This window comes from Centroberyx affinis, unplaced genomic scaffold (genome assembly GCF_046629955.1).
Source record: "Centroberyx affinis isolate AG114_WGS23_722 - 3 ecotype Tasmania unplaced genomic scaffold, CSIRO-AGI_Caff_v1 ptg003706l_1, whole genome shotgun sequence".
NCBI classification, from domain to species: Eukaryota; Metazoa; Chordata; class Actinopteri; order Beryciformes; family Berycidae; genus Centroberyx; species Centroberyx affinis.
Window position 1 is genome coordinate 43,801 of NW_027281596.1, and position 22,321 is coordinate 66,121.

At 40.2% G+C, this 22,321-nt stretch overlaps 1 protein-coding gene across 1 annotated transcript; it reads right to left on the minus strand.

Annotated features, from left to right (window-relative positions):
- Positions 1 to 2,439: 2,439 nt before the first annotated feature.
- On the minus strand, positions 2,440 to 20,620 carry LOC139662075 (SWI/SNF-related matrix-associated actin-dependent regulator of chromatin subfamily A containing DEAD/H box 1A-like). The gene is made up of 23 exons (XM_071540667.1): positions 20,186 to 20,620; positions 19,052 to 19,196; positions 18,331 to 18,460; positions 17,729 to 17,798; positions 17,279 to 17,373; positions 16,629 to 16,733; positions 15,876 to 15,954; positions 15,048 to 15,730; positions 13,138 to 13,334; positions 11,906 to 11,996; positions 10,775 to 10,874; positions 10,359 to 10,418; positions 9,975 to 10,050; positions 9,294 to 9,429; positions 8,890 to 9,021; positions 8,097 to 8,192; positions 7,601 to 7,718; positions 7,378 to 7,493; positions 6,565 to 6,753; positions 6,243 to 6,361; positions 5,466 to 5,648; positions 5,061 to 5,170; positions 2,440 to 3,496 (listed from the first exon to the last, which is right to left on the minus strand). Exons 1-23 carry the CDS (start codon positions 20,298 to 20,300, stop codon positions 3,435 to 3,437), a joined length of 3,207 nt encoding a protein of 1,068 aa, XP_071396768.1. The 5' UTR covers positions 20,301 to 20,620; the 3' UTR covers positions 2,440 to 3,434.
- Between the last annotated feature and the right edge of the window lie 1,701 nt (positions 20,621 to 22,321).

The following is a 22,321-nucleotide window of genomic DNA, read 5'->3' on the forward strand; positions in this document are numbered from 1 at the left end:
CTCTCAATCACCGCTTTGGTGCAATACCAGGCACCAATGAAATCACTCTCACTCTTGTCTACTAGATTCAGAGTTTTTTGTCTGCCTGCTAATGGCTAAATCAAGTCTTTGCAGCACTGTGAGGACTCACTCTACATGGGACAGCATGGGGACTTGATGTAATGCTGTATTTAACTCAAATGATTTGAAAACATTTGTAAACACTGCCTAGGCTTTGGTCTGCCAAATTACATTTGATTGAGAACTTGAATGTGAATATGATATATGGGAAAATATACCCATCTGCCGAACACAAATTTAGAATGCGTGTGTGTTGGCAGATGTCTGGGCTTCTAAAATTGTCTCCCCTCCCTTGTCTTTGCATCCTCACACCCCACATCAATCTATTTTGGAACACTAGACTGCCTATAATGGTTACTAGATACTCTAAGATAAAATAAATGTTTTTGTGAGCCACAAGTTTTCGTTAAATAATGAACATAGCACCATAAAATAAATTCACTGCCATGGCACATTAGTTGTAAACAAAGTGTCTGTTTCGCATTACACTAAAAAAATAATTGTATTCAAAGACAATAAACTGTTTATTGACTGTAGACACATTAAACTATGTTTATTTATGTTTGACAAATGGGAAGGAAAAAACTGATCAAAACATGACTGACCTTGCACAAATTATTTTTGTACAACTGTCTGAAAGATCAACACAAAACACATGAATCATAAAATGATGATATAAATGATTAAAATTAGTCAGTGCTGAAAAAGTTAAATCTTTTGATGCAGAAATTGATGACAGTATCTGATTAGTGCTGCATTGAGTAACTGTCTTGTAATGTCTCGGCGTCGATTTACCAGATCAAATTCCTTGTGCACCCATTGTGCTTGCCAAAATAAAGTGATTATGATTCTGGGACACTGCAATTTACTGTTGTAAGCCATCTGGAGTTGTCTGACCCAACAACACATCTATAATGGGTGGTGCTTCTTCATAATCACAAAGGGCAAATCTGCGCTGAACCCTCCAACACAGAAGCAAGATTTCTACGAACATACACACCCTATGGTACGGCATGAGGGAGTTACACCAGTCTTACACCTTCTAGCATAGGGGATGAAGTACGCTTTATAATCTTAGCAACAAAGAACAATTAATTAATGCCCCTATTCACACTGGGGGTCTACTTCAAGAGTGGTTTCATGAACACGAGGATGAAGTCAAATATCTCCCATGGCCTCCACAATCACCATGTGTAAACAACATTAACCTTTGCCTTGCTTCTTGAAGAACACACTGTTCAGGACATCATGACACAATAACAGCCTAACTGTTTTTGATTAAGGGTCTTTTGACCTCTGCGTTAAAACAATGCCACAAACAAAAATTTACTGCATATCCATAAAAAAAGAAAAGTATGCTGCCAATATGCAGTTAATTGCAGAAACACATGCAACATGTTTGCCAATAGCTGCATATCTACAGTCTAGTTAAACTGAGGTTTGCCACAAAACACATACACAAAGCTAGCGGTTTACCAGCGGCTGAATATTTAACGATGCAACAGAGTGAAGAGATCAGTGGGCCCTACTGCTAATAAATTACAGACACAGCCAAACAAATATGTATTACAAGTATTTTTTATTATTCAATTCAAACAAGAACATACAAAAACATACAAATGACTTCGTAAAAGCTTTAACAACAACAGTTTTACACTTACAACACACTAGCCACTTATACAGTACATAAACTGAGCAGCTGCTTACTCATCTCATCGTCCCGTGTGTGGTTTGGGCCAACATATTTCAAAGAATGGAAACAGCAACTGAATCAATCAAAGCATCATATTTCTAAAAGACATTCTATAATTCTATGATAACTTTTTGGACTTGAATACAGTTTTGACCACTATAAATGCTGGAACATTTGTGTCTTTTATTGATCCACCACACTTCATATCTTGGGTACCTAAAAATCACTCTGTCAGTCAAAAAAGGTCAATCAGCCTGCCTTTGATGGACAGTAAATTTAACAGTAACTGTTGAAATACATAAGAGCAGGAGGAAATTCCACATGTTCCAAATAGAGTGACAGAGAATAAAATTGGTAATACTCTGGCAACTTTTTGATGTGACGAAATTGGACATATAGCGCTTGGATCGCGGATGGTAACAGAGGAAATCATATGGATAGTAAAATCGATAGTAAAATCATCAGTAAAAACTACTGTTACCCGTAACGACTGGTCTTAAAATGTTGCCTATTGATCATGGCAACAAAAGAAATATTGGATGTAAACAAAACATATTTACTATAAGAGCAGACAGGTGTAACAAGCTAGATTTTATGCTATCTGGTATGAAGGATAGCAAAAACTTTCCATCCCCCCCCCACCCCCCCCCCACCCCCCCCACCCCCACCACACCACCCACCTCTCCTGGAAATATGCAAACACAGTTTCCATACTAGAAATATTCATGAGCGGGATAAGAAGATGCAGATTAAGGACATGTCAAGGCTTACCCATTAGCCTGGTTTACACTACAACGCCATGAATGACTGCCTGCATACGCTCTCATTTATTACCTTCACAAGCATACCAATACTTTGTTCTTAATGCGATTAAGAGAATACTCTGTTTAAGACAAGGGGTTATGTGAACTTAAATTACGATACTCCTATTAAGGTCATATTCAGAGTATCACAATTAAGACATGGGTTACTCCAACATTAGTTGCATTACTGGAGGGTTGTTTACATGTCTCCCAAGTTGGTGCATCAGTTTTCACAACTTGAGACCCTTGCTTAACATTTGTTGAGTTGTTACTTTTTAAAGCTACAAATTTTTGTTTAGCCTATTTATATTATTCTCGTAATCAAAGTAAGGGCAAAAATTGGGTTACTGTGTGCATGTAAAACTAGTGTTTCAAGCATAGCTACTCTGCTACACAGGGAATGGGATCCCCTCGATAACTGTTTCTTTATAGCAGCATGTGGTTCACAAGCCAAAAACTGTCGCAAGCATCTTTCTAGTAGGTCTCTGCATTAAAGAAGTACTGTCAAGTTTTCATTACATTGAGTCCCAGACAGAGACTTATTTTCTCAACTCTGGGCCCTTGACTGAAAAAGTGTAAGACTGGCTGGTTTGAGGAAATCTGAGCACACGAATGGTTAAGTCCAGTCATTACGCCGTTCAAGTATTTGTGGCAGCTTTACATCAGAGATAAAGATAAAAATACATGTTTCAGTAAACTAGTCTGAGTCAGGCAGAAAGCAGTGGTCTCTATACTTTTGCAGTACAGAACACACAAAAGTGCGTGTTAAGTCAGCACGCTGAGGTCCGCCTAAAATCACAGGAATACCATTCCACAATTGTCAGTGTACTTTTACTTGTACAGTCTCAAGTGTGTGTGTGTGAGTATATCTGTGTGTATCACAGTCCCAGTGAAGCCTTGAGCAAAGATGCCATATCTTCAGGTATGGTCCCCTCACCACCTAGAGGAGAAATGGTGCTTTATGTCTTTATTTGTGAATCATTCAGAGGGTTAGGGTTGCCTGAACAAAAGTCAGCCGGTGAAAACACTGTGTCAGATGATGAAGCTAACCTACAGACATGCCACTGCATAGGTTACTGCCTCAAGCTTTAGGTCTACTGGCCATCATTGGGCCTGCAAATAGCTGAGGGGATTACAAGATTGCATTTTGAATTTGTACTATAAACAAGCATGCTCATACTGTGCAGCGGATGCACTGAGAGCAACTTACAGAACAATTGTTAGTTAAATGGGGTTGCAAACCAAGAATGTAGGCCATCGAATTTTTCACACTTTTTGATTTGTAACACCTAATTCAATAGGCTTTTACTTACAAACTTTGTTTGCATTTAGGGGTAAAAGAAAAAAAATATTTAATTTTGGCCATCTCTGCATTTATGAGTTTTAGGTTATTATTTTCATTGCCTGCAGAGATGGCGGACTCTTATAAACAGACCTGGAAGCAGACCAGAACAGTGCTGGAATCTGCTTGCCCTCTGTCCTCGCTGATCAGATTGCATCTAATTGTTAATTTACAAACAAATACACAGGTAAGTACAGATGCTGTACAGTCCCACAGTGCCTAGCTAGGTGTGCAGCAGTTGCTGTTACGACAGTCCTGGAATAAGCACGATAACCACATAATTCATCAATGTGCAATACTGTCAAGAAGAATCAATCCACTCTACTATACTGCTACGCTCCGGTAGGTTAGCTGTCTTTAAGTACTTTGTTGTACTTTCAGTACTACGAAAGACTGCTTTGCCAGTTCAATCTAATTGCAACTAAAATATTCTCTAGCAATTGTTTTTGTCACACATACAGTAGATTAGCCACTGCAGTTGTAAAGCTATGTGAGACTAACACTGGATGAGCGAGCATCAGTCAATATGATGTGAAAGCGTCGTTTGACTGACCGATCGACTGACTGACCAAAGTTGGCTCCCGATGAACAATGTGTTGTGCCGCAGGAAAAATAACCTGCCTGCTTACATAAGTTTATTCCAGTTGCATTATTCAGTTTGCATGATGACAGTTTCAAGGCACCTCTTCTGTGTACATATTTGTCTTCTCTGCAGTGTGCAGAGGGGGAAGCAAGTGGAGTGTCGTCTTTGCGACAGTGATGTAAAACACTGCCACTAAGGGACTCAAGGGGTCACCAAACTCATCACGTTTAAAATGCTACTGGTAGCAGCTTTAAGATGCATTTAGATGCATTTTATTGTTAATTCAACCACAATTACCAACTTAAGTTCTGCTTTTATAGTTTATAGATGGTTTTAATGTCTTTCTGACTACATTCCAACTTTACTCCTCAGGAATTCTCAGTTTATTCAATCATCCCGGAAATTCTAGTAAGTATGAATCTGCCTGTCCATAAAGGTGCACAATAACTGTGTGTGTGCTCATGTTACTGTTTAACTTATTATTGTATTTGTGTTAAAAAGAGAGCGTGAGCTTGCAATTGTGCCACACTTTGTGTGTGCTTGTGCGTGTGTGTGTGTGCTTGTACTGCATCTTCTCACCTTCCTCAGCAGTGGTCATGTCCTGCTCCAGTTTGAGTTTCTTCTGGCCCAGCCGCAGCATGCAGTCCTCTATACTGTCCTTACTGATCAGCTTAATCACCTTAACGGTCCTGACACACACACACACACACACACACAGAATGAGGTAAATTAGTAAATCAGCTTCTTCTATAATGTTCAAAATGGAAGAGAATGATAAAAACATAGAGGAAGTCTATAATGTTAAAAATGGAAGTGTGTGTGTGTGTTTGTAAGTTGTTTGTACACTTATGCAGGTGCAAAGTCTTTCCTGATTTCATCCTTCTATCCTTTTTTGTACTTTGTATGTGAATGTAACTAAATTGTTCAACCCTGTGTGTGCGTGTGTGAGTGTGTGTGTGCGTGTATGTGTGTGTTCTTCCTTACTTGGTCTGGCCGACACGGTGACATCTGTCCTCAGCCTGTTTGTCATTATAGGGGTTACAGTCTATATCATGTAGGATGACAACATTAGCCGAGGTGAGGTTGATGCCCAGGCCACCGGCCCGCGTTGACAACAGGAACACAAATATGTCGGTGTCCGTGTTGAACTCATCAATCAGCACAATCCTGTAGGGCAGAAAGAGTTTCCAGTGATTACATGTGACATTCTGTGAACTATAGAAGACAAAGACATCAGGGCCTCTGCTGAATATATCATACAACACGTGGGGGACAATGGCTTACAGTTATACAGATGTTGTAGACTGTTGAACTATTGACTGCAACCACAAAAAAGTGGCACAGGCTTACTTGTGGCAAATAAACAAAAAAAATCAACATTACTAACCCTAAGCTGCGGGCAGGGAATCATTTTTTTTTGTCTACAGGCCACAGTGAGTGGTAAATTAAAAAATTCACCAGCCACTTTCACTACTTTACCAGCCAACTAGATTTATAGGCTAGAATAGGACCAAATGGCGGGTGGCTGCCTTCCAAAGTGGCTGTAGAATAGATAAAATTAATAATTAGGGATAAAATGTACCAGCTAGTGGTGAGAGAACAGATCTTCAGTGCCTTTTAATGTGATTCTAACCTACTAACTATACATTGACTTAATTTAGAATTAGTACAATCCTACATAATTCTGACCTGTTGGCAGTGGGCATAAAACTAATTAATTTCTAAATGATTCTGTCCTGAATCAACAGGATAAATTCTGACCTGTCGGCTATGGGCGTGGATCCGTCCAGTCTGACGTAGCGATGCTTGAGGTGTCTCAGCAGTATCTCTACAATGTCCAGCATCATGGTGAACTGACTGAATAACACCACTCGGTCTCCCTGCAGGATGGGAGGAAAACAATGCTAAATGTACATGTTCTAAACACACACATCAATGGTGAAGAACAAGAAACACAAAATGGAGAGAGATGGATGGTCAAGCTGTAATGGCTGTATTCCTTTACTGAGCAAAAACTGTTAACAGACTACATGTATTCCCCAGACACCAAACACAACGTTTCTGCCGGTTTGTGCTTGCTTACCTTGTCTTTCAGTGAAGCCAGCAGGCCTGTGAGGTGGTGGAACTTCCCAGAGTCCAGCAGCAGGTGGGTTTCAAGTTGGTAGGAGCTGATGGAGGTGTATTGTTGGCAAAGGCGATGCAGCTCAAAGTCTGACATCACCTCCATGTCCTCCTGGATCAAAGCAGCTTCTGCGTCAAAGTGACTTGGCTCCTGGAGAGAGAAGGAATGATGAATGGAAGAAATATTAAACACACAATGATGGAGCAAATAAATGCCAAACAACCTTAGAGAGGGGAGAGGAAAAGAGACGAGGAGATTAAATGGAGAGTCCAACCAACTGTGTAAGCTTATAAATATATTCTGATTGTTAAAAAATTACCATGCAATGTCTATGTACAGTATGTATGCATGTATGTATGTATGCATCTTTCCAGATAGCTAATCATTTATATATAAAAAAAATATTTCTATGATGTTTCTGCATCTATGATAATTCTGTATCTCAACAGGTAGAGCATGGCACCAACACTGCCAGGTTTAGGGGTTTCATTCCCACTGCGGCCACCAATTCTAAAAAAGTATGCACTCATGGTTTTGTAAATGCTTTGGATAAAAGCGTCCACTGAATTGCATATGCTTAAAGATAGCAGAGACACACTGGAGATGGAAAGCAACAAGGGCTGTGAGGCGGATCTGAACCCTTGGCATCATCAGCCAGCTGAGCCATGCAGCCCTCCTGGGAAAAGACTCTTGACATAAGACTTTGAACACAAAACACACTGCCGAAGAGACAGACAAACACAAAGAGATTGGTAGTTCAGAAGTAAAACCAACCTTGAGCATGAGTTTACTCATGGCTTTGAGTTTGTCCGTGGTGTAATACTGTCTGTGAAGCAGAGGGTGGTTGGCCATCTTCCTCAGCTGCATCATCACATTACACAACTCTCGCTCTGCAGAGAGAAAGAGAGAAAAAAAAACATTATTTTCACAATTATCTCTCTTATTCAGATAATATAATGCCTTGAGGTACAATATAGTGCAGTAAATGAGGCCTTACTCTCTCCAGTGTTGGATTTCTTGAGTTTTTTGAGGAGGCTCTGGTACAGAACCTGCTGTTTGTCACTCATTGAACAGAACTCAATCTTCTCTTCCTTGGCTGGCAGCTGCTGCAGGACCTGGAGAAGACACAACCATCAGTTATTCAATGACTGAAATGTGTGTAAAATAATGCACAAATTAAGATTGGCATGTATTATTATTGAAGCTCTTTGACTCTGTGCTTACCTGCAGACTGAATTATTCATTGGATTGAGATATTTTTTTATATTGTCTGATAATATGAAACCAATTAAAAGATCCCAAAAATTAATTTTAGCATAATTTTAGCAGATGGGCTAAAGCAAAGGCTGATATATTACAGATTTCAACCAATAATGAGATGAGAGAAATGAGATTGTTATTTAATGCCATATTTCCCTGCAAGTGTATCAGAACACGCATGCGACAAACACACAATGGTCACACAATACAAATTTGTAACTTCACCAGCTCACCTCATTCTTGATCCTTCGGAGGATAAATGGTTTCATGATGAGTTTGGCCTGAGTGATGCGATCCCTCTCAAAACGGCTCTGCTCCTCATGGGATTTCTGAAACAAAACACGACACCGTTAAACACCTTGGTCAGATGGAACAGTAAAACCTGGATTCTCAAATTGTTTTGGGTTCAGAGGGAGAAACAGGAAGGAAAGAAACAGAGCCTCTTAATTCAAACGATGAGCAAGCTATAAGAATGATTTATTAGACAGCAAAAATATCAAACTGTTGAAATCAGAGCTCAGAGAAAATTGTTTTATCTGGTTGGAATACTTTACTCTTCAGTTTATTGACATGTGAGCTGCATGAATATGCATGATGACCTCAGTGGCTAGTGAGGATTTTTTTTTCTTCTTCTGTTAGAACTGAAATAAGGTAACATATCTGCTTTTTATGCTGGTACAAAATAAATAACAGGAAACCTAAATGTTTGGGTACAATTCACTTACAATTATTTTTTTTTGGTCTGAACCAAACATTTGCTTTGTTGCATTAGGGTTATCCATAAAACTGAGCAGGTTTTACGGTTTCCTAGAGACCTGCATTTTCAGCTGGTCTCAGTGTGGTTGTTTGGTGCAACAAATGGCATTGTTCTGACCTGTCCAAATAAACTGAACGAACCTCAGAATTTGATTAAACCTCACACACACACACACACACACGCACACACACACACACGCACACACACGCATGCACACGCACGCACACACACACACACACACATACATACAAACACAGACACACACTTACCATGGAAAACATTTTGGAGATCTGTGTTGTGGAGCTAGAGAACAGAGAAGGCATGATGAAGTTTAAAAGGGACATCAGCTCTAAGAGGTTGTTCTGCAGTGGAGTTCCTGTCAGCAGCAAACGATGCTCCGCCTACAGGCAAGAAGGGAGGGAGGGAGAGACAGAGAGAAAGAAAGAGAGAACACACAGAGAACAGAGAGGGGGAGAGAGAGGAAGAAGAGAAATGCTCAACTGTAAAATATTGTGCCAGTAGGAAAGTGCACTAATGTTGATGGCCATGAGGTGGTGTTGGAGGAGTTCCAAGTGTGGAGGAGAAAGAGGGGAAGAATGATGAAGTAAGAAGTGAGGAACACAGGGAGGGAAATAACCAACGTGACAATGCAAGAAAATGACAGTTCACTAACGTTAATAGCCATAAGGTGGCGGTAGCGCAGAGAGTTCATGTTCTTCAGCATGTGACCTTCATCAAACACGGCGTACTTCAGACGCAGCTTCCGGAAAAGACTACGGTCACTGTCATTCCCTATGGCGAGGTTATACCTGTAAAACAATGCAAAACACATTTCACTCATAAACACACACACGTGTCTCTGGCCACTTCTCAATCACAAAAGTAGGCGTTCCTGCGATTGTCTAATTGGCTGTTTTAAGTGGCCAATCCTATCCCTCTTGTGCTTAAGTTAAAACAAAGGAAATACTACAGACACTGGGTTTGATGAAAAACACAAAACCCAGAGAGCAACATGCGTAGAAATGTAACAAGTAGGGGTGGAACTATTCACAAAACCCACAAGTTCAGTATTTTTTCGACACTTCGTTCTTTTGTATATTTCGGAACCAAACATGCTGACTATTTTTGTTGGTTAGTTTTTTTTTTTTAACTCTAAAATAGATGTAATGTAGAATAAAAGGCATGTATGATTCTTACAATTTTGCGAACCTTTGTCTTTCCAACATGCACCATTCCACCCATTATAGTAAGCAATACAAGGTTGGGTGTGGGGGGGGTGGGGGGGGGGTGCGTACTGTGCGTGCATGAGAATGTGTGTGTGTGTGTGTGTGTGTGTGACTGTGTGTGTACTCACGTGGACACGATGACGTTGAACTCAACCTCTTGATTGAGGATGTCGTGTCTGAGGTATCGGCGGTCCTCCATAGATCCTGCAGAGACATGCGAGCACACACACTGTTTTTTGGCTCAAAACGGTGAGAAGATTTCATATTTGTCCTGTAAAGCCCATGCTCATTAGTAAGCTAGTTTAATGGACTGTGAATAAGACATGGCTCTGTGAAAGCACAGCAGGAGGATGGAAGAGTTTCACACTTGGTACATTTCAGCCATTTCTGTGCACGTTTGATCATTGTGAACACCAGATGTTCCCAGCTCATTTGCAGAGTTCACATAGGGAAGATGTTTGAGAAGGAGTACATGTGAAGTTACCGTTGTGAAGATGAAAGAGGAGTCTTACCATAATAGACAAGAACTTTGAGGCTTGGACACCACAGCTTCAGCTCTCTGACCCAGTTATCTGCAAGACAGAGGGAATGAAATCTGAATAAAGGACAGCTAATGTTGCCAAGTAACAAACAAGGTTTCGTCTAATTTTACAAGGCAAAAAGATTAGCTCCAGAAGATAAAAAAAAAAACAGAGACTTAAATACCACAGTCTTTACCTAGCATGGAGCGTGGAAAGCCGTTATTAAATGTTACTGCCACTATTTTTGTTTGTGTATGTGTGTCCGTGTGTCAGCAAGACTGCTTTATATACCCCTAACTATCAATGTAAAAACCTTCTTCTACTTGAATCCTTTTTGTACTATTGATTTGACTAATGGATACAAATAGAGCATCAAAAGTGTGCCAATCATGGATGGACACACTTACCTAGTGTAGAAGAGGGCACAGTGATGAGGTGAGGACCTTCTATTCCATCTTGGTACAGCTGGGCAAGAAACGCTATGGCCTGGATAGTTTTCCCCAAACCCTGAGAGAGGGAGGGAGGGAAGGAGAGGGCGTGAAAGAGGGAGAGATGGAGAGACACAGATAGAGACAGACAGAGCAACAGACAAAGACAGATTAAGGAAGAGCGAGGTGGAAGAAAAAAAAAAGTCATTTCAACATCTGTTCTTCAGATCACACACTACCAGTATAAACAGTAAAAAAAAAAAAAAAAAAACACCTGCCAGGACTTCAATGATACTTCACTTATCAAGCCCAGGCAATCTGACATTGCACCTTAGCTGAACTATACAAATCAATGTTCTTGATTCTCTCACTCTCTTAGGACTAAAACAACAAATCTACTCGTCTGCCGCCTTTACTCTATTCCTTTCTTCAACGCACCTTCCACTTGTTTATTCACCTGCGTGGCGGTTTACATACGCACACCTTCACACAAAACAGTTATTCATACTGTACTGTCGTCTATCAATTGCATATATTTTATATGAAATGGTTAACTGAGTGTATGTGTGTGTGTGTGTGTGTGTGTGTGTGTGTGTGTGTGTGTGTGTGTGTGGGGTGGAAGAGCACAAGTGATGAGTGAGTGGTTAGCAAACTGAGAATGAGAAAGTAAATGTGAGGGAGAGTGACAGAGACAGATGAATGTTAAAGATTTCACACATTATTTACACAAACAATTCCATATTGTGTTTGTGTGAATACCTGTGCATGTGTGTACACGCATGTGTGTATATGTGTGTGTGTGTGTGTGTGTGTGTATGTACATGCGTGTGATGTGGAGGCACAAGTTAATTACAGTTTGTAAACTGAGAACGAGGAAGTGATTGTTTGCAGAGTGAATGAGCGAAAGAAAGAGATGAGAATCTGTCACACATTTACACACAACAAATTTCTTATTTATGTAAGATAGATATCATGTATGTGTCACATGTATGTGTCACATATCACATGTATGTGTGAATACCTGTGCATGTGTGGTGTGTGTCCATGCATGTCCCTGTGTGTGTCAGACTGTGTGTATGTATCTGAGGGTGTGGGGTCTGGTTCTCTTACCATTTCATCAGCCAGTATACCACTCAGTTTGTGCTGGTGCAGAAGGAGCAGCCACTTTAGACCAATCAGCTGATAGGGCTTCAGCTGGAACCTGACAGACGACCAATGACAGATTGAGACCAGGAACTGGACAAACAATTATTTTAAGACAGAGAAGCTATTGATACGTCTTGCCAAACTATTGTTCCTGTACCTAGACTAAGGAAAAAGAGGACTTGGCAATCATCACATGGCAGAAATTTACAACGGTTGCCATTTAAACAATAAGGAAACAGAAGAGAGTTTAGTGTATGTGTATTTGTCAAAGTGTTTTTTGAATGGTTCATATAAAGATCCCATGAAAAGAAAAATAGTTGGTAAGAGTAGAGTTGGTAAACTATGCACCTAACTACAAGGAGAAGATAGAAGCCGCCCCCCAAAAATGAAAAGTATTCCAACAGAGAGATTTGCACTCAAAACAGCACAAAATCATTTCAGCTGTTCCTGTAAACGCTGGAGGCTGACTGGAGGGCTAACTTACTCAACCTGTACTCAGGAGGCAAAACATTTGGATTGACATCTCCTCTCAAGCTTGACATCTCTGTGCTCGAGGCTAAATGCCAAGGTAATCTTCATAGAAGGTTCTTTCAGTTTGTCTTTTGCGTGCTAGAGATATCAAAAAAAGTGCAATGATCACACAAAGTTACAAAGCAGTATAAATATGTTTGACTACAATCATATTTCATCACTGCTCCTTCATTTTTTGTTGCTGCCTCCTCAAATAATGTGTAACCCGTTTTTCCACTGAGCATTTGAGCATTCTGTTTAAGGCAGTCTTTGAGTAAAACTTGACACATTTTATATATATTTTATGGCAGGACTTTGTCTTATACTAATTTCATGGCATCTGTGCGCTTCTGATTATGTGTTCTTGACAAAGCTACCAAGCTGATACCGACGCCAGCATTGGTGCACCATTATTTACCCTGAGACAGTTCTACAGAGAAAGTTATGACTTTGAAATCAGCAATAATTCCCAATTGTACAATATACAAAACGTTTTTTTAAATTGGCCTTGCTAAGGCCTATGTGTCATTTTATGCCAACATGGACCAGTGCTTCATGTAGTACTCTTAATATGAAAAGAACCGGCTGAGTAAATGGATTGTGTCTCCTTTTCCATGACCTGAGAGACTTGTTTGATCATTTTAGGGGCTATGCACTAACTGTGTGTATGCATGTGTGTTACTCACTGGGTGTTGAGTATGCTGGGCTGTTTCATGGCCCCCGTCCCCTTGTCCATGACCTCAGTGACTTGTTTGACCATTTTAGAAGCGATGGTTTCACATTTGGACATGAGCCCCAGGACAACCGTTCGCTCCTTGAGGACGACTCTGCAGCCTAGCAGCAAGTCCTCTGATAGTCCATTCTCCTTATGGAAGACCTCTATCTGGAGAGGAAAGGGGTGCACAGTTACAATCCATACAATATGCATAGCAACTACACAGCACCCATAAAGGACTATTGTTAATGTGAAAGACCAATTTCCTAGTAGATGACCTCTCACTGGGGAGGAAAGGGGCACATGGTTACAACATATAAATACAATACAATAAAATATAGAAAAGTTTATGGAGAGATGCAAAGAAATTATTGGGATTAGGGCCAAAACAATATAGGAGTTAAAGATCTGATTTTTAACATTTAAGGAGTATAACTGCCAATAAGACTAAATCTGACACAGATTATCTATACCAATGTGTCATTTGCTTGCATCACTCAGTCAATTTTAGCGTTTGAAGAAAAACGGTGACGATAAGGTCTGGTGCGTTAAATTTCAGAATCGATAGTTTTCTTCATAGATATATCACAATCTACAGCCCTGATTCTATAGGTGGATATGAGCCAATGCTAATAATAGGCCAATCCAAAAGTTAAGGTGAATACAGGCTGATAATGTTTATGCCTAGACAACCAATATACATCTGTCTGTTTGGCAAGAAAGTCAGGGATGTGAAATTAAAACACAGACACAAACAGAAATACAGGAGTGGAGGCACATAGACAAAAACACAAATTAGCCACATGAGTATACACACACATATACGCACACAGTAACCATAGATTAACTTCAGACGTGCCAGTTTCATCAGCACCCTTAAGACCAAGCAGCCTGTTTTTACTGGTTATATATGGTATGCAAACCTATAACAGTTTAATTTTCTGCACACCGTTCATACCAATATTAAATTGTCACTATATGAGCAGACACACAACAGAAGCCCACATCAAAAAACAACACTGTTGGATTCTCTAGATTGTGGTTTTTACTTCTCACTTTGTTGTAAGATAAGTCTTTTATCTGTCTATGAGTGCCAGGTCTGTGGCCAGGTGGTTTGCTAGAGGCAAACACACCCTTCAAACCACATACACACACACACGCAATGCCAACATCATGACATGGCTGAATGCCGATATTTATGCTGATGGTTAAAACCTGGCAACATTCAAGGGGAAGTAGACAAATATGACTGGCTGTCACACACTTTCCTAATAATTATCTCCAGTCAATATGGTTTTAAAGATGTTTTCAGAAACTCCTTACAGCACTTAAAACACATGTCAATGTGCATACAACACCAGCATTGCTGCTTTTTTACAAAGGTGATAAATATTATTGCGACATGACATACTGTGATGATTACTGTGCACCGTTACTGCACAAGAGTCTGAATATTGACTCTCTGATGACAACCTTGTGATGTGATATATAGATAAATGGATAAATTCATGTTTGGAACATGAAAAAAACTGCTGAAAATCTCATAAGAAGGGAACATAAGGTGAGATTTTGTCAATAGGTGAAGGGTTCTGCTACTCCCCACATTTTAACAAATGTCTTGTCTCCACAGTATAGATGGGTCTAGTGCACTCATTGAGCAAATAAAGCCTGAATGAAACTTAAACAGGTCATGAAGTCATTCACCAGGTGTTTGGTGTGATGTTTTCAGACTGAGGCTGACTGCAGATCTTTGCTTTTACAACTTTCCCTATTGATAACTTGAGCAAACTGTTTTCTTTGACATTGAAGCACGACCAGTAAGATGCTGATCTGTTATCGCTTTGATTTGAAACACACACACACACACACACACACACTCACCAGGCTCTGCCAGTGATCAAAGGGTCTCAGCTCCACAATCTTCTGGGCCTTTTTAACGGAGCAGCCAGAAATCAGCGATAGCTCGTCTAGTGACGCCTCCTGGAAGAACTTGAGTATCTCTCTCTTGAGCGCCGACATCTCCCCTTGAGGGTTCAACTCTTCGTCGGAGTCCTCAAACTCGCTGCTAACGGTCTCCTCTTCATCATCGCTTTCCCCCTCAGAACTGACATGCTCATCTGAGGCGCGCGCCTTCCTCTTTCTCTCTGCTGCCTCTTTCTTAGCTATACTGGTCCCACTGGCGAATCTGGACAGCGTCTGGGCCACAGAGGAAGAGGAAGATGGTTTCTGGGAGGAGCAGCTATTTATTTTCTGGGCGGAGGAGGATGAAGATGGCGAATCATAACTCTTCCTATGCCGTGGACTGGAGGCACTGCTGCTTGTTTTGCACTCTTTGCTCTCTTTTGAGTCCCAAGAGTCTTTACTGTCTTTTATATGAGCTCTACTGTCCTTTGTTTCTCTGAGATTTCCATGGCCTTTGGAGTCCTTACGATCTCTGCTATCTTTAGAGTTTCTACGATCTTTGTGGTGCTTCGACTCCCTGCGGTCCCAGCTTGACTTGTCTTCACTCTTTGATTTACTCGATTTCCCTTCCTTGGACTCCGGTGAACTGAAGCTGGAATCATCTGTGTCAGTCGGTGAAAAGAAGTACAGCAGGTATGTCAATTACAAGTTAATTAAAAAGGGGCAGGTAAAAAGGATGTAACTGCAAGTACAGATGTACATGATATCAGTGCACAGATGGTAAAAGAGTCAGCGTTGTGTTCTGACCTGGGTCTGAGAACATTCTTAAAACTTCCAGAGCGTCCTCAAAATTCCAGTCATGCTCCTGCAGCACCATCCGCAGCTCCTGCACCAAGACAGACAACAGCAGGGTTGGGAACCAAAACCCGAGACCCAATGTTTCCAGAACACACCACAGCGAAAAACATTTGCCTTATTGATTTCTGTTATTGGCTCCTACATTTTTCCATTTCTTTTTTTATTAAAAATAGAAAAAAGTGTGAAGTTCTTCATTTGCTATCAAATTGTTTGGCCGTATTTTCCTTCCTCATTTGTAGCTGGGTCTCCATCCAAGTATTTGTTTTGCAAATTCCAATGTATCAAATTAGAAAGGATGAATGGATACAGGAAATTTGATAAAAAAAATGTCCTCAACACTGTAAAAAAAAAATGTTTACACTCGCTAGAAGTGCCATTTTTATTTTTGCAAAATATTGTTTCTTGCCGCACATCAAGTCTCTAGGAAACGTTCCTTTATTTTACATAAGATAAAAAGTTTGGGAGCACTCCTAAACTTTGTATCTCATGTAAAGTAAAAGAACTATATACAGTATAAGAAAGAAACCAATGAGGTAATCATGAAAGAATCGGATCATTAAGGAATTGACGCTTATAAAAAATCTCACCAAATTCCCAAACGTAGAGGACAGGCTGAGTACATTACAGACAAGGACAATGAGTGTATGAGTGTGTGTGTGTGTGTGTGTGTGTGTGTGTTCATATATATTTGTGTGTCTTCACCTCCTTGTCCTGGTCAGGGAACTTTCTTTGCAGTCTCTTGACCATGACTTCCTGCTTCTCCCAACTTGGCTCTGCCCCTTCATCTTCTTCATCAGAATCCTCCGCCTTTTGGTTTACAGACAAGAAAAAGGTTAATAGGACCCCATACCTACTTAAATATGAATAACTAGCTACTGAGATGTGCATTGTGCAGTCGGAGGAAACCCGAGTTGTTAACCTCATCACCCTCAACACTATCATCATTACGATCATTATTATGCAGTGCGAGCCATTATACAAGTCCCCCATCATGCCTCTGCGCTGATTAGTGCAGTGGCACCAATTTGTGTTTCTCGCATAAATGGTTGCCTGACAATTCCCTGTGTTTTCTGACTACTTAAAAGAGAATAAAGAGATTTTCCAAGCAATTTGTTTGGCAGAATGAGCAATGAAGCAGCAGTAGTTTACTACTACAAGCAGTGCATGAAGAGTGGGACTTGTACAACGTTTACACAGAGCACAGCAGTTGTTGCAGTAGCAATTACAATGGCTTTAGCTGTATAAAACAAGTAAAAGTACTAGCAATTAAAATGGCGGGATCTTATAAAAGTGGTAGTCATAATGCCAATATTGATGTAAATATAAAATGGTGGTAGCATTCGTAATCTCACCACTGATGGTCTTTTCTTCTTGCTGGGCTGAATCTCACTGCTGTCCTGGGAGCTGCTGGATCCATCCTGCTTTCTCTTCCTGCCCGAGTCTGGAACTAACATGACAAATTAGTGATACGCTTCCTCCCTACCTTATACCTCCTTTTTTCTAATGTTTAATGTTTTCTAATGATTAATATTGTGTACATGGTGTTGTACGCCCCAGTGTACATCTGATCAGGTTTAGAAATAACAGCTCACTATGTCAAAAATGAATAATAATAATAATGTTTCTCCTGAAAATGTCACTTTCTGGAGAACCATGACCTTTGCAGGATACTGATGATTGTCACTCCAACTATTAGCTAAGGAAGGTGTTTATCTCGTGTTGCATTGATCAAGCTTTACTTTTGTTAAAAGCTTTGCATGGAGTAGCATTTAGTACATAAGGAAAACACAGCCAATCTTTACCTCCTTTATCACCAAACTTCACGATGCATACAGCTACAGCCCCATCCAATGTGCTTGTGCTCCCAATCACCTGTAAACAGAATGGGACAAGAAGGTTTGAACAGGGCAAGGACCAGAGGTCTAGAGTGAGTGTTACATCTTATAATCAACACTCCCAAGAATAAGGTCAACAACAATGTACAGAGCAGAGTTTACTGGAGATGCACTTGTTGAGACTGTTAGCTCTACTAAGTGTTAGAAGAAACAAATGAGGTTGTATAAGCGTATCGTTTCTTCAACTAATTGAGCAACTAAAGTTGTTGTCAGCAAAATTGACTAGATTAGGCTACTTTGAAAAGGCCCTTCAGAAAAGCTATGATGAGGAGTTTTTATGTCCATTCCCTCCCATTTGAGTGGGACAGACTATGAGGGGCTACATCTTGTCAAAACCTTGTTATATATGTTCAGACTTTTAACAAGTAAGTTGATGTTATATTCTACTGTTTTGTCAGATACCTTATTCTGGTGGACCCCCAACATGAAAAGATCAACAATGTATTTTATGAGTCTGGATCCCAGGAGGGGAGATAAACCTCTCAAACCTCTGCTCTATCACTACTGACCTCCAGTAGTTCCTCCCTCTTCAACTGAGGGAAGATCTCCAGTAGTTTGGTCATTTTTTCCTCCAGTTCTTTGTCATCGTCATCCGTTTGATCCTTCACCTCATTTTTGGATGGTTTCCTTACAGGTTCCCTATAGCAGACAGACAAAGGGATGGTAAAGCAGAAGCAATGACAGTCTCAATTTGAAAGGTTCAAAGTGATTTAAGTTTCTTTCTTAAGACCTTGGACATTAAGACACAGCAATGTAGTTTTATTACACCAAAGGTTTATGATCTAAACTAAAAAAAAATGTGCACACAGGGACATTCTCTGCCAAACAAATGTATGATATATGGACCACATTTTAATCGTGGCTGATCTTATATGGCCTACGTGTCAAATTTAACTTTGAAACAGCAGACTAACCTTTGATCTGTCGGATAGACACTTGAAATTATTTTAGCTGATAGCCACAAAGCCTTCATAGCTTGTCTACTTTTGAGTGAAGCATACATTTTTTGAGATCCAAAATCAGCAATTTAGACTTTTGTCCCCAGACCCAGATAAATAAAAGCACATTTCTGTTCTTGTCATCTGGGGACCAATCAGAAAGAGGCCCAAGACCCGTAATGGGTCACAACCTATAGTTTAAAAAGCCATTGGCATTGCAAGATACTGCAACAGTATGCACACAAATGTTCAGATGGCAACATTTCACATTGCCATCTTAGCGGACACTTACTTGGATTTCCTGGTTAATGATATTTTGCTCTTTGGATCAGAGAGGAATTCTTCGTCCGACGAGTCACTGGTGATACAAATGGAATCCTCAAACACCACTCCTCGGGAATGGGACTTCCCCGGGCTTTTAACAGTTTTCACATGAGCTGAAAAATAGGATGGGAAAACATGATTGCTCATGTATTTGCAAGAATAGCAGCATACATAACAGCATATATCTAAAAACATCTAACACATGCCCTCAAAACCCACCTCTTCAAGCTCGCTTTCACCTGTTAACCTCCTTCCCTCTCTCTCCCTTCCCTCCATCTCATGATTCCACTAGTTTTAACTACCTACTTTTATTCTTGTCTTTTATTTTTTATTATACATGTACCTATCAAATGATTTTACCCTGTTTGTGAAGCGTCTTTGAGTCCCTAGAAAAGCGCTATACAAGACTAATGTATTATTGTTATTATTATTATTATTATTATGATGATGACTAGGATGCACTTTGACAATTATTTGCAAACTTAGGTAGGTTTGGGAATTTGCAATGTTTGCAGTTAGTTAGGTTTTAAATTACATAACAATATTCAGCCTTATGTGTCTAGGCTCCTCTCAAGTTATAGCTGCATCATGCTATATGGGTACAGTAACTAAAATAGGGGTTTCCAAATATTTTCATGTCATGTTCCTACCCCCCCCTAAAGAAAATACACAGGCTACAGACCCCCATTTGACAAGATTTTGTCTAATTGTCTACCACCATTTGGGAATATTTATGCTGTTAGAGATTATTTGGTAGAGAACTGGACAAGTGTCTACACTGTAAGTGGGGTGATAACAGCGGGCAGAGTGAAACCTGATGACAGCAGCCATATCTATACTATTGTCACCTAACGTTACCTCACTTCAAATTAGTAATGTAACGGTAAAATTAAACTATTCCTCATTTAATTGCGGACCCACTGGAACTTCCTCAAGGACACCTGACGGTTCCCGGACCCAACATTGGGAACCGCTGACCCACAGCACAAGCCAGTCGACAAATTAGCAGGCTAGTTACCTGAAGCTAACGTTAGCATGTCGGACACATCTGCCTTAGCTCATCTGGCTACCACTAGCTAGCTTTAACATTCGCCATCGTTACCTGGCTTGTTCTCCTTCTCAGACTCCGGACTTATGGATCCGTTATGTTGGTCTTTGTTTGTCGCCGTCGCCCCTTTCTTGTCGAAACGAAAACGGTCCAAATTGAACAAACTCATTTTCAACCGTCCTTTACGCGTGACAGCGACTGCTCCTTTGTCTCTTTCTACTTGATAACGTTACTGTTAGATGATTTCTTTATCCAGACGCATTTAGCAAAGGCAGCTGCTAGCCAGTCTGACAACCTAACTAGCGTTGGATGCTAGCATAGTAGCCAGGGGGTTGCACTCCTGGAAAGACGAAGATTTGAGGCTTGTCACCGCTCCGTTTTAACACGCAATAGCTCGAAACCGACTGATTAACAATTTATTGATTTTGGAAGTTGTTTATTATGGAGCTCGGCTGAAACCTTAAAACCTTTAGACGCCTTGTGGCCCGACTGCAGCTGGTTTCCCGCGAAGTCCCCCTGCCCCAGAGGATGCTGTGCCAGCTCCGCTCATTGGACAGAGGATAAGAGCCGGGCGGTTCATAGCCAATAGCAGAACGAGAAACTGAAAATGAAACCAGGAAGTATCCAGTCGAATTGAGATGCTTCACTGTTGGCCACTTCCGTTTTCGCTTAAATTATTTATGATTTTAGGCAATTTGGACCGCTTTTTAGCTGGGACTCGCGCATTCGGTTTAATGTTTGCTTTTTCTGCGATACTTATTTGATTTAGTCAACAGCGTAATGTTTAAGATCGTATGTCCCACAACGCGACTGGGTGGTGGTTGGTGCCGACAAAGTTTCCACAGACTACAATAGGATCGGAACTATCTTGATAGTACTAGGTCCAACATCTTTTATGAAACCGGTTTCGAGAGCTTCCGCCTGGTGATGTAAGGAAATTCATGGCACCAAAGATGGCGTGTAGAACTTGTGTAACCCTATGGTGTAACCACATACTTAAAATATATGGACCATGAGGAGTCACAGGAATATTGGACAAATTACTTGGAAAAAAAAAAAAAAAATGGAAATGTGTGTTCTGTCATGTGCAATATAATGGCACCTTTTGTAGGACCAGTAGGCAACTGCTGTCAAGATGACAGAGAATTAACTTGGTATGCAACATACAGTATGATTTGAGAAAAAAATTCAACAAGAAAGAAAAAAAGAAAGAAAGAAAGAGAATGAAATAAAGAAAATGGATTATAGATAACAACAATGACGACAACAACAAAAGCATCAACAATACTACTACTACTACTACTACTACTAATAATAATAATAATAATAACAATAACAATAACAATAATCAATTAACTAAAGGAGCTGCCCGGCCTATCCATTCTAATTCAATGTAAATAACAGGCAACTCTTATTGGAAAACAAAAAATCTGGTTCAGGAAACTGAGTTTGCTGAGATTCGAGTTTGCAAATTAAATCATTATCAAATATTCTTGCTTTATCAACACTTGTGAAATATTTGAGAAAATGGATAATTGAATAAGAAGGAATGAACATAGAATAGAATAGAATAGAATGGGTTCTAAGGAGAAAGCAATTAACATAAACAGTTTGGAAATGTAATCATTTGCTATATTGTTCAATTCTTGAATTCATTTATTCAGTCCATACAAATCCATATTTTTAAGTCAATGTTCAATATGAGCATGACAAAATTAAATTGTATGCTATTAAAATACAGTCTCTTCTGACACTAATCGCTTTCCGTAGAAACAATATAGACATATTGTAATGGATGGAACAACTTAATGTGTTTTTTGCCAAGGAAACCATCAGGACTAAGGACTTCCCCCCTTGCAATATCTTGCTCAAATTCACCTTTCCTACCTCTCTGTCTGTTTTCCACTAGATGACACACTCTCTTAAGAAACCAAACTTTCCTCTCCCTTCACTGACATCTCAGATCACAAGACTGTCATACAATCATTGACCAAACGGGGGCAGCAGATACACACACACACTCTCACCTGGGTGTAGGATTGAGGGTGAGGAGACTATCGGGGAACCTGCAAGTGCTGAAGACTAGTCCATTAGTAACTTCTTTGTGTGTGTGTGTGTGTGTGTGTGTGTGTGTGTGTGTGTGTGAGAGAGAGAGAGAGAGAGAGAGAGAGAGAGTCTTGACTATAGCTC

Excerpts from the sequence above, each read along its gene's own strand:
- LOC139662075 (XM_071540667.1), bottom strand. The coding sequence starts at position 20,300 with ATGAGTTTGTTCAATTTGGACCGTTTTCGTTTCGACAAGAAAGGGGCG. Across the intron at positions 10,051-10,358 it reads CAAAGTTCTTGTCTATTATG|GATCTATGGAGGACCGCCGA; the intron begins GTAAGACTCCTC and ends ATGTCTCTGCAG. Across the intron at positions 5,171-5,465 it reads CACCGTGTCGGCCAGACCAA|GACCGTTAAGGTGATTAAGC; the intron begins GTAAGGAAGAAC and ends TGTGTGTGTCAG.